Source organism: Leptinotarsa decemlineata, unplaced genomic scaffold (genome assembly GCF_025532065.1).
Source record: "Leptinotarsa decemlineata unplaced genomic scaffold, Ldec_3_MD MMD2_tig00026282_RagTag_RagTag, whole genome shotgun sequence".
Classification (NCBI taxonomy): Eukaryota; Metazoa; Arthropoda; class Insecta; order Coleoptera; family Chrysomelidae; genus Leptinotarsa; species Leptinotarsa decemlineata.
Window position 1 is genome coordinate 1631247 of NW_027412668.1, and position 13317 is coordinate 1644563.

Genomic DNA, 13317 nt, shown 5'->3' on the forward strand with positions numbered 1-13317 from the left:
CCAAGCATACCCATAGAAACATCCACCCATTCATCCCTGGAGTTATCGAACAGAGCGGATATACCCCGCCGTTCCTGCAAAACCCGATAAAAGATCCAGCGCATCGTGGCAGCAGCAAAGACAACCCCGTAAAGGATGCGCCGGCCGTCCAGGCCCATCATAGCATCTCACTACTCGATTGTTTCGACGCCGCCGCTATTTTTTGCCCATCGGCGACGGACGCCGACGTTCGGCGGGAGAGACTAGTGCTCGAACGGACCGCTAGAGCGCGCGCGCCGAGCCGGCTGTCGGCCGCCATTGGTAGCGGGGCGGAGCCGCGAGCTGACAGATCATTCATCTGAACACCCCACTCTGCCCCCTTCGAGCGGCGTGATTGACAGTTGGCAGACGACTGCGGAACGCGTAGCACCACCGCACGCGGTACATCGGAAAAACGACACCTCAACGAGAAAAATATCCATGATCGGGCCGTCTTCGAGGACATCCATCGATACGTCGGTGTGACAGTGAAGTGAGACGAAAGAGTGCTCTGGATAGTGAAAGTGCGCGAGAGTGACACATCGGCCACCCTAAAGTGCGGGCAGAGTGCTGTACATGGCTCAGCCACGGGTACGAACGTAATCTAGGAGGCGACGCTTTGGATACGGCACTTTCGTTCATCAGTCAGCACCACGTTCAGAGGACCATAATTCATCCGGCAAATTAATGGAGTCTTCCACGATCATCAATCATAACCACTACCCGACGCATAAATCATAGCGCATTTTATAAACCGTACGGCATGCCCCTAAATTCAAATGGCATACCTCTAAACTCAAGTAGCGCGTTTTTTAACCCGAACGGCATACCTCTAAACTCAAATAGCGCGTTTTATAACCCGAACGACGTATCCCTAAACTCAAATAAACGGGATATAACGCGATTTCCGTATAAATAACGCCGATAAATAATAAATCTGTTTCAGGCGCGGTTCTAAGATAAAGCAGAGATTTCCACTGAAATTACAAAAACGTATCAATAGTTCACCAATGAAAGTAATTATTTAGCGGGCCTTTTGAAAACAATTGATAACAAATGAAATAACTACATACATGGTTGAAGTTCTTATCACTTTCCACAATAAGTCCGCGAGGCTATGTGTGTAACTATTATAATAAAGTCACAATAAACGCTAGAGATACAGGTATAATCGGAAGATGGTGACATTTGTATTCAGAGATCATACAGAAACGGGAAATATCCGATTTTTTGCATGTTCGTTTGTAATGGACCAACTAAACTGTTACACTTTAACGATTTCAAAATTTCTTTCACTTATGGGAAGCTACATTATCGAAATGTCATATAAATAAGGAATATCCGCGGGTCACAATATACGCTTTTACTTCAAATTAGTCAATTGTATCGCTGATGGAATCAAAAGATGGAAAGGCACTCCTTTAATAGTATATTGATCTGTATCCGAATAAATAGTTCCACAATGACGTACTTCTCTTCAATTGATTTGAGTTAGACGTTTGGTTGGGATAAAAATGCCAGGAGTATAACAAAGACTATTCAGTGATTTACGGGGGTAAATTATTTCTGTATTCGACGAGGACCAAGTTGCTGGTAAAAGCTTTCGTCTATGGAAAACATCTGTATAACAGATTCAGTGATAATGAAACTCAGACAGTAGCAAGTTGAAGTACCTGAATTTGTTCAAACTTTTGAGCCGGGAACTTGACCTATGTTTCTCTAAGTTGGGCTTCTTCTTCAAGTGCGTAGCTACACCAAGATGGGTATACAAGGAAAAAATATTATTCCTCGGGTAGAGGAAATCTACATTTGGTTTCACTAGTTCTGGTTTCTTTAGGCTACAGGTTTGATTTTCTTTCAGAAGCTGAGATAAATTTTAAGAATTTGGCAACGTAACTTAGTTTCTTTGATTTTATCAAAACAAACAATGGCACAAACTCTAGTGAAGCAAAGAATATAATTCCAAGACCAGTCCCTCCGTCTTTTTTGCATACAAAAATTCAAAAAATTTCGTGGGATGCACGTGCTCCAGATTTATGTCACCCTGAATTGTACCCGTGCGAAACCAGGGTGTATTTTTCACGGAGCGACGGCCATTGACAAGGCCTTCGACCTTATTTATATTACCAGCGGATAGATATAATGCCGGGTTCATCAAGATGCGTCGTCCGACGCTGATCGTACTTTGCGTGCATACGCAAGTAGTTTTGTCGTTATTATGAAAACGTTTGCGTCCGTATTCTAATTCGGCTGTAATGAGAATTCAGGTGATGTGTAGCACGGGAATAGATTTGAATAGGTCTTGGCGCAATGGGGGTTTATAAAACATTCGATCCGAGGAAAGATAGTTCAACACGAGACATAGTAGAGCACTCTTAGAAAGATATATCTAGGAGCGATTAACATACGCCACAGAGCACCCTGGAACGTTTTGTAAACCGAGTCATATCAGACACAAATTCACACTCTCATGGAAAACCAACTACTATTCGGCTACTGAACCGTCTCAGACATTACGATCTGTCAAAAATGCATTTTTTAGGACAACTTAGAAATTTTGATATAACCAATACAGTCCGATTGATTATCTGATTCATCTCATCCTTTCATTCATCTGTCGATGAATATTCAAAGCCAATTTTAGGGGTTACTATATAATCGTTAGTCGTTAAGACCTACTTCAAGTAAAGCCATGTAATCTAGAGTTACTTATAGCAGAATGAATAGAAGCGTTCAGATTTTTTTTATTAATGGAACTGTTTTTCCCACATTCAGATCCAAAATCAATTTCCAAACAAGTATGTTGATACAGAGTACTTTCTATTCTGATGAAGATCTTAGAAACGAAAAACGGTTTCAGAATACTGGCATAGCGTCGAAATTGGTCATTTCACCGTAACAAAAATGAAAATAATTTTCCAGAAGAGGCAACATTTACGTAGTTGATTTTTCGGAAATAAAAACACCAATCACTCAGGCAGCGCGTTCTTTAACCCGAAGGGCATACCTCTAAACTCAAAAAGCGCGTTTTTAAACCGAACGGCGTATCTCCAAACTCGAATAAACGGCATAGCATCGAAAATGAAAATAATTTTCCAGAAGAGGCAACATTTACGCAGTTGATTTTGCAGAAATAAAAACACTATCCGCTTTTCGAAAATTTGTCGTTAATTGCTAACGCAATAAATATACAAAAAAATTGCTTCAAGTAATTTTCACTGACAACGACTAAAAGAAAGAGGTCTGCAACAATGAAGGCAACACATACTAAAATCCATACTCTCATGAACTGATACAAACAAAGATATCCCATGAATTTGACAAAGAAATTATTGTAGCTAAAACTTCAATACTTGTTCTGCTAAATTTACGACTGTTTTTCTCTAAAATTATTCCTGAATGCGCAATGAACGGTGGCATTGGACCCCAACTAATTTAAAATAAATAACAGGCTTTTATCAAATAGAAAAACCCATATCGTTCACCATAATTAGCGAGTATCGAGTTTGATATTACTAAAATAATTGAATTAAGGCATTTTACTTCATGTTTGTTTACGAATAGTGACGTGCGCGATAAAACTTTTTATAATGCCTTACAAGTTATTGCTCCTAATAGATTTTTAATGGTACAATTAACACGAACACTGTAAATAACAAATTAAACAAGGATTTAATGTCGAAATTATGTCATTCGCCAAACAAAGTATTTCAACAGAATATTACATGGAATTGGAAATAACCACAATAGCTAGTCTGAATGGAAAATGAGCATTTGAGTATCCGCATTGAATTCAAAAGAACGGATTGGTGAAAATTCTTGATACACTGTTTTTTTCGCAACCTGATCGGAAAACTCTGATCTAACGCTTTTATAACAGCGGCAAAACCCCGTCTCAGTGATCATGAAGTCACGGATCGGTGAAAATTTTTGCTATACTGTTTTTCTTCCTCAACATGGCTGAGAAAAAATCTGGCCCAACACTGATAACAGCGTCAAGACCCCCGTCTGTGCAATTCAAATAAATCATTAGGCCATAAGTGTGTACTGCCTCTTGAGTAAGAGTTGCTAATGGATCGAGAAAGATAATTGTAGATTCGATTAGTCAATAGCATCAATTAAACCCGAGTTTCTACGGCTGATCGGGCAAGACTTATATTCGACCCGTAATTACGGTTTGGCACTCAACGCATTCTTTTAATTTTCTCTTAAAACCGATGATCCAGCACTTTGCTGGACCGAAAGATATCCTACCTGATTATATGCAGTAAAATGCCGTTCGAAAAAAGCCAGTCACCGTGATTCTGGATTATCATCGAGGAATGCCGTGAAGAATCCGAGTCGACAAAGAAGTTGTCGAGGCCAAGTCGGTTGATGCGAGTTTGTCTTCTACCGTCGCTTGCTTCGATGTTGTTTGTTGTAGCGACGCTTGCTGGGATATAAAAGTGAATAAGAGAAGATTCTTCGGAACGACACACGGGAACTTCTATATCGGTGAACAACTCAATCTGTTAATAACCTCACCGTTCAATGATTCGTTTTTTCTCTCGATTTCTTTTTTATTAGATTTTGAAAATATACCCCAGTTCTGAACGATATTCGAGATCATTAGTTACGTTGAATGACTTACTCTAGACTTAACCTAAACTGTCAATGGTGTGCTTTTTTCTACCGAAGAGAATTTTTATTCTCTTGAGATTTTTTAGAATAGGTATCGCCTAGTTTGATCAGGTCATCTCTCAATAGGAAGTAACAATTTTTTATAATCATTTTAAAATTTTATCTAAAAGAAAGGTATACCGAAGCGAATATATTTCAGAAGAATTGACAGTTAAATCAAGTTATAATTTTGGGATCCGTTATAAACTTATAGTTATCATAATAAAGTGAAATCTTAAAACAAAATAAGACCGAAATTATTTTTATAGGAATGTTATTGGACGGTAAATATATCTTGCAGTTTTTGAAAATGTCCCTGAAATGTAGAAATTAAGTGAATTGACAATTAGTATGATAAAAATATTGTGTTTGTTGACAGTGAATAACAATTTTTTTCATTAATATTTCAAATTACATATCTCGATTCGTTAACATCATTCATTTTGGTTTATTTCCATCCAAATGAACAACGCTGCATTGAAGTGAAATTATTTAAAGAAGATCAACAATTTGATTGTAAAAAATCAGATTCATCAAGAAGATTGAACAATTGTTCTGATATTTCAATAATTTATCAACAACAAAAAATGAAGCTATATTTTCATCACCATATAATACAAATAAAACCATTATTCATAATTTATTTTTAGGTTAGTTTCGACCTAGGCATTGAGAATCGTCCACAAGATTAACCAAATAGCTTTCTACATATGCTTCTCTGAACTTCCAGAAATACAAAAATATATCGATTTTACATTCAAATCAAAATATTCTAATATTCTTTTTTTTTTCTTCGCCATTCTTTGTTGGAATATTTCAGTACACAGAGTTAGGGTCTACTATTATTATTATGCCTCATTTCTTGAAATAGTTAATACGAAACATTATCTTCAGGTTATTTCTTTAGGTATCAATTACATTTATCATCAAGTTCAAATATTTCTCTGTCAGGTATTGTAACATATAAAGTCAAAATCAAAAACTACAGTTGGTATCACTGTACGTGAAATTCTGAACTAAGTGATGGCAATGGATTGTTGAATAATGAAAATGAAAAATTATGCGACGGATACTTACGAATGTTTGAAATTAAATTGGTTAAACCGTCAAATTTTGCTGAAAAGTCAAAATTATTCATGATGATTCATTTTGATCGATGACATCGAATATAGTTGTCTATAATCGCTGTAAAACTTCGTGAAAGTTGGCTAGCTTCAAAGTTTTTCATCGTTTTTATATATCAAAAGAAATAACCATTCATGAATTGATTTTAAAAAGGGTCAGTGCTACTTAAAAAAAGCGTCAGCATTCATTTTTCGAAAAAAACAGCTCAAATTTTCATCCATCTTTATTCATTGCTGCTGTTCCGTTTTCCCACTACGTGGCTCCAAAAGTAGAATCGGAACCAGGAAACAAGCGGAAAAGTCGTGTAAACTGCGGGAAAACGGGGAAAATTCGTCTCGAGCCGTCGGACCCCAACCTAATTGCCGCGTAGCAGCAAAAAGGCCCCTAAACGGAGTAGAATCGTACGAATACTATCAAAGTGAAATCGAAATTTAAATCAAATCAGCTTATACGAGTTTATAGCTTCGAATAGAGAGTTTTTTGGAGTTTTTCTGAAAGATACATTTACACTATACATAGAGCAACGAAAAAATTGACTGAAAAGCACTTTACTCATATTATTCATTCTGTGGTGAAGTTATATTTCATTCCATTTTCCAATTCTGATATCTTGCAATTTTAATTTTACAGCATGCGGAATGTTAGACAGAACCATTTTCATTTTGAGGTTAAATTTTTCAATTACGAAATGTAAGCTTCTCACTGTGAAATTTGTGAGGTCCACACACAGTTTACTACTTGTGAAAACAACTACTTGTGTAGTATGAAAGAATTAAAACCGTAGAAACTTTTGAATCAACGACATTTAGCTGTGAAATGTTTGAAATTCTAAAAACTACAGAAGACTTACGTTTGTATAGCTGTTTCTCATCGATGGACCGAATACAAGCTTTAAAATAAACAGTAGTTTTCTCTGATTTACTATTTTGTGCTCGCATTTCACTGTAGAACGAAAGAATGCTTTGTTGAAGTATTTTTTATTGAAAACGCATGTGAGATCTTTTGTTACCCTAACTGTAGAAAGCATCATCAACCATCCCATGACTTTTTTTGCTTAAAACTAACACGCAATACTTTCAATACCAGTCTGAGGTCGCCCTAGTCGAAATCCTTCCTCTATATGGAAATCAAGATTCAAATTGCACGCTCATAAAATTTTACTGGCAGACGGTTAAAGAGACGTTTTGAAATCATTCCCGAGCCCTCAAAATAAAAAAAGACCACCATATAACACAGTCTGTTTAGTACTCCATGAAATTTAACGACGACAACCATTCCATTCCAACAAGTTCCTGGTTTAGAGCCACTAAAATCGAGACTAAAAAGTGAAATAACCTCCATACACTGCTCACGTCGCGGGTAAATACTTCATCATTGGCTGAATAGGAGCATTGTGCACACTGTTGCCAAAACAATATAGGTAGTTGTTTTGCGAGAGGGTTTACGTCAACAATCATAACCTTAAAACGGTGCTCTGTGCACGAGAAATCGAACTGTCCGATGAAACAACCAACAAAAATAAAGTAATAGATGAAATGATCATGTTACGTTTTGTTGGCAACACAGATTGTGGGTTGAGAAATTTGAAATGTGGTACACGTTTCAATTTTCACGAAGGAAAATCCACCCTCATTTCTATCGTGAGTTAATAAAAAGTAAATTTAAAGGCAATAAAAGTAGAGAACTTTTTCGGTTAGAAGTTTGGGAAGATGCTTCCCTACCTTCAAAGAAGTTTCATAAAACATTTCCGGGGAATACAAAAATAATTGATTCTTTTGATAAAATTTCACAGTGAATTACACCATTCTATCGTATTTCAGTGGGTTGAATTGAAGGACGTTACAAAATAAATAAAAAAAGAAGATGACTGTTTATGTTTCGATAAATAGTATAGATCTATCCATCTATGATATTTCAATTAAATTCTTCTAGAATTTATGAGTTTTTCATACTAGAATCATATAATTGTTGATGTGATCCATACTGAATATATTCTAAGAAAGTAAGCATTCATTTTAGATATTGAAACAGAAAAGTCATCAATATTTTTAGTTCCAATAGATGCTTGATGGAAAAACCATAAAAATTCAACTGCAGAGTCGATTAAATCCATTATCACTAGTGGTTAAAGTCTAAAAAGATAAACTGAAACTTGTACGATATCTAGTAGAAATAATGATAATCCTCTAATCCCCAGCTTCGATAAGCGCCGATCAAGAAAAATAAGATAAGATCTCCGCCACAATCACCTTTCTTTCACCTGTTTAGTAATTTTTCCAATGTATTTTTTACGAGAATAATTTGTTCGAATATACCGTCCCGGCTTCCTAATCTTTGAAATGTTGCGCAAACGGAATTGACGAATTATCGATGAGCCTTTTATGAGGCATTTATCATAAAAACCAAATTTCTAAAGTTGCAATAAACTTGATACATGAGAGCTTGACTACCGTTTTTATTACACTTTTATCTTTAATGCGGACATTTATTTTTAATTCTTTAAGCTGTTATTTATTACCTGACGATTTAGGATATTCATTTGAAACAATTACATGGAGGTGCCTAATTTCACAAATTAACACTTAATAATTGCCCAGCAGAAATAAGCATGCACCTAAAAAAAAACCGGACAAAAATTTCACTATAAATCACACCGAATACAAAAATTGGTTGTAATATAATTAGTATTATTCTAACGCTAGTAGCGGTTTATCTACGCGTTTTTCTGCAACTGCTGACGAGGTTATAAAAAACGGCATGTCAATTCAGCACTCTCAATTTGCCGCTTCCAGTGATTTTATTTATTACTGTTGGACAGCATGTAAATGTCCAGCCGTGTAATCGGTTAAATGCTTTTTTGTCCGGTTTATCCAGTTGGAAATTTATTTTCTTGTGGTGTATGACTCCATATAAAAAATATTTCTCTAAATAACTTTGTTCAATGGGTATTTTTGAGATCAAAATGTACGCATACCAAAATATTTCCTTAACAAATGGGTGCGAAATTTGAATCTGCAACATATTTTCAAATCATTACCGATCAGCAACATTTAAAAGCGTATCAAGTCTGCCGAAAAAATTTATTATTATGGTACGACAGGCAGAAGTAATCCCGTGGTCACAACATAAATGTTCCAGTTTTTTTTCCGTATCACTTTGTGTTTGCTTCTTCATTTGGGGTTAAAACAAAATCGCGATTAGTGAGTGGTCCTGTGGTTTCTGCGTCAAGATAAATTGTGCAGTGCCGTATTCAAAGTGTCTTCCACGATGGACTTTGCACCAAAATTCTCATATGAATCATTTTTAGGTGTAACTTATAGCATAAGGCCGTTACCTAGTCATCAAAATTCTCATCATGGATGTTCTTCAGAAAAACGTAAATATATACATGTTTCATATAATAGATATTAGTGTTGTCAGTAATATAACCTGAATTTATTATTAAGATGGAAATAAACTATTAATAATGATTTTTTCAAACCAATCACGGTAGTTTTTCTAGAATTTTAGAACACAGAAAAGATTATGTTGATTATTTCTAATACTTTCACGCATGAGTTTTTTTCAATCGTGTAATATTTGTATATTTTTTTAAAACAATTCGTTTTCAATGAATATTTTTCATTATGATCATACTTAAATACACGCCGGTGGAATAATGTACTAAATAAGCCTTAGTAGTTTTCAACAAATCTCTGTTAAGCTAGTAAAACCACTTTGGAATTCAAAATAATTTTCAGGCCATAATTTGGGGCTAATTTCAGCCTCCTGTTGCCTCAATTTGTAGGGCTAGTGAGCTCAATTTCACAAAATCCATCAAAAAAATAAATTACATGTATAAATTCAAAATTTGAGGAGTGTGAAAACTCTGCTTCCAAACAATTCATCAGTATACTTTGCTAGAGATTACTGGATCAAAATGAGTTTCAAACATTAACTAAAACACAATTTCTGACGAAAAAGATCAGTCATTCAAGAAAAGTTTGTTAAAATCAGAGCAGGTTATCATTATTCAATAAATCAATTTATTTTCGAAATTCCAGTAACATGGAAAGATCAATAAACCAGCTGAAGCAGCCTATCAAACAAAATATTGAAGAGAAAGTTATTGCGTTGTTTATTTCAGTGAAATTCAACTATTTGTGTGAGAAAATATCACACAAACATAGCAATCCGTCATGAAAATGACGAAAACATCCGCGACGGATACTTGAAATTGAAATAAAATCGCCAGTCACGAAAATATAACACATTTATTAGCTTTTGATATGAAATGATTTTATTCTTGAGTTGATGTTTCCAAACTATCAATCAAAGAGTTTCAGAGTTGTCAGAAACTTTGACTATTTGAAATTTTGCATGTGTATGTTCAAAAATATTATTCATCTTGACCCAAATACTAAAAATGTTCAGAGTATCACTCGATAAAATCGAATGTTTGCATTCACGATTGGATTTGTAAGTAATTGATGAAACATGAAATGGGTTTGCAAATCTTTCTAATGCTTGAGTGTAGAATAAATGGGTTTTCGATTTGCAGTTGCTACAACATTGTTTTCTGTATGAGTGACGGTATCAAAAACAATATCAGCGATATTCACGTGAATCATTATTATTGTTGTGCTGAACAGGTGATGTTGTTGTTCAAATGGGAGTGTTGCAAGAATTATCAAAGTTGATAAGTTTTTTTTTTGTATTTGAAGAATAATTTCCCAAAACTTCTCAACGTCAACCTTTTTCTTTGAAGATAATTTCTGTAGCGGTAGCAGACCACGTATTTCAAAATTAAAAGTAAACATCAGTAGATACATTTATTATACACCATAAAATGTTTTATTACTTAATGATCGAATAAAATAATTATAACACCTCCAGTGAAATCATTCAAATCCCATTCATCGTATTGTGTTAAAAATTCAATAATTGGATTTGAATAAAAAATCATACTTTTGTACAAACAACATACAAAATTCCACCTGTTTGTTTTAGAATCAGGATGGATTTAATGAACTGTATCATACATATTCATTTTTTTTTAATCTTGGACCAAATTAATTAATATTTATAGTTTCTCACAATTCTAGTTTCTCACAAACTGCGTAGATATAAAATCTGGTTGAGATTCTAATTTATTGAAAATGGCTTGGAATTCAGAATAAACTAAATGCTTATGTTAATCTTCTTTGTATTCAATAAAATATGCCGTTTGCTTGACGCAGGTGAATATTTTATATGTTTGATATTTCAAAACAGCGGAATGGATAAATTCAAGCACAAAAGAAAGTTATATGGCCTTACAGCGTGGGCTACAAAATATTTCAGGTGCCAAAGGAAAAGGTGTGACGTTTGAAACCGTAGATTCAATAAATTTGGATGAATACCTTTACGTTTTCTTGGTACTTTCTAGACAGTGGTATTATCGAACTCAAAATTGAAAATAAAAAACTTTTCACTTGTTGTGTGAAGTGAAATCAAGCTCTAATTACCATTTGGACTGAAAAACTCAGCGGTCATTACTTTTTTACACCTGAACAAAAATTAAGCGCGTCGAATGTTGTACACACTAGTCGTTAATTTAATTGTTAAAGTCATTTGTTTTATCGTCCATAAATTACTCGTGGTAGCACTAAATAACGTATCGCAAATATTAGTATTTATTTTCACTTCGATAGTTGAACTTCTTTTAAGTCAAAAAATATCCAACAGCAACTTGAGAATTTCGCACAAATTTTGTGTTCAACAGAATAAAAACATTTATTTCAAAATAATGATTTAAAACATTTTTATTTTATGTTTTTTATGTATTTTTATTTTCAAAAACAATACCATATATATTTATTCATATGTATGTTGAATTATTGAAACTATCATTTGTTGATCCACATATGTTATTTGAATTTGAAAAATCTTTAATGCAAACTCTATTTCAAATTAATCAAGTTATATTTCTACTCGCATTTCTGTAATAAAACATATTCACAAATTCCTAATATTGATTTATATGCTCTGATATAGTCAATCGATAGGTTAACGGTCTAATAAAAAAGTACATACTGTACATTGTACATACTTACAATCTAACTGCAGAATACAAAAATTACTATGATTTTTATATGAATATTCATTTGATATTTTATATTTTGAGTGAATCCCTAATATACCATTTTAATATATGTTAGTACATTTAAATATATTCGGGAAAGAAAATTTTTGGCTTTCTATTACTCCATCTTGTTACCATTCATTTAAAGTAGAACTCATGTGAATGATATCTGATTTTATTCCATAACGAATGTTTGGACTACAAACTGAGTAGAGAAGTGTATCATCTGTAAAATTCAGTGTTCATATAAAAGTATTTGTTTCGAATGATTTTTTTTCTTTCGTGTAATTCAATGTTTATATGAAAGTAGCTGTTTCAGGAGGGCTTTAAAATTGATTACTTCCTTCCTTTCTTTGGAAGATTCCCACATTTTTTTGTATCAAGATGGAGTAGTAGAAAGCCAAAAACTTTCTTTCCCAAAAATTAATTAATCACTCCTAAAAATATAACCCCTTCAATTCATTTAAATATAATCTTGATATCCTCAAAAAATATGGAAACTCCAGAAAATTGCTGTTTTATGCACTTCAGTAAACTGCATTGTACTTGAAAATCCAAATTTTTGGAGGCTAATTTACTTACAAATATAAAAATGATAATTTAAACAAAGAAACAAAGTGGAGGAACAAAGAACAAAGGGGAAAATGTGATATTTATTTAAAGAAGAAACTGAGATTTATATGGTAACTGAAATAAATAATTTGTTCGATAATAATTATTTGTAGGTTATATATTTCCCGTGCTTGGAATCGCATTTAAAGGCAAGACCTCGTTTATCCTCAGCTCGCCCAAGTTTCAATTTCGTGTTTGTAGGGGAGCGTTACGAAATAACAGATTTTGAAGGATTTTCAACGGAATCATGTTTTTGCGATCTGGTCAAAAAATTTTGGAAATTTTCACGCTTTTTCCAAAATCACAATATGATTTGAGTATCATCTGGTTTTCCAAAAAATAACACTGTATTAGAACTGGTTTATCGCAGGAATTTCTGGAATAGTTTAGCTTTTGATATATTCCCGTTTAATTAGTTTGGAACTGACTCACTACGGTGTATTGAGAATAATAATTATGTATCATATATCACAGTTCACTTGACGACAGAGTTTAGAATTATCCACACGCCTGGCAAAATTCTCATTCGCTTCTACCGGCTCATACTTGCTCTCTAACATGATTAAGCGACATCATTTCTTATTCTAATTATTCATCGGAAATTATCAACAATTTGTTTGAAAATTAACGATGAGAAAGTCCGGCATATCTTTCGAATCGAAAATAAAACCTTTCGAGAATGTGAAGTTCACCAGGGCTAGAACATGGAAACACGATAAATGAGTTGCTTTGAATTTTTGGACGCTATGCGTACTTTTTTATATATGCGTAACACAAAAACGTTGAATATTCATGCATTA

The 13317-nt window shown here is 34.0% G+C and overlaps 1 protein-coding gene across 4 annotated transcripts in view; it reads left to right on the top strand.

The window, feature by feature from the left end:
* The first annotated feature begins 365 nt into the window (after window positions 1–365).
* hth (Meis homeobox homothorax) overlaps window positions 366–13317 on the top strand; it is a 232104-nt gene continuing 219152 nt past the window's right edge. For 3 of the 4 annotated variants that reach the window (XM_023174510.2, XM_023174512.2, XM_074179586.1), the window contains exons 1-2: window positions 366–609; window positions 9110–9178. In XM_023174510.2, coding sequence (XP_023030278.2) covers window positions 9158–9178 — 21 coding nt within the window. In that variant the 5' untranslated portion in view covers window positions 366–609; window positions 9110–9157. The remainder of the gene's footprint in view (window positions 610–9109; window positions 9179–13317) is intronic. The other variant, XM_023174511.2, reaches the window with a different exon arrangement.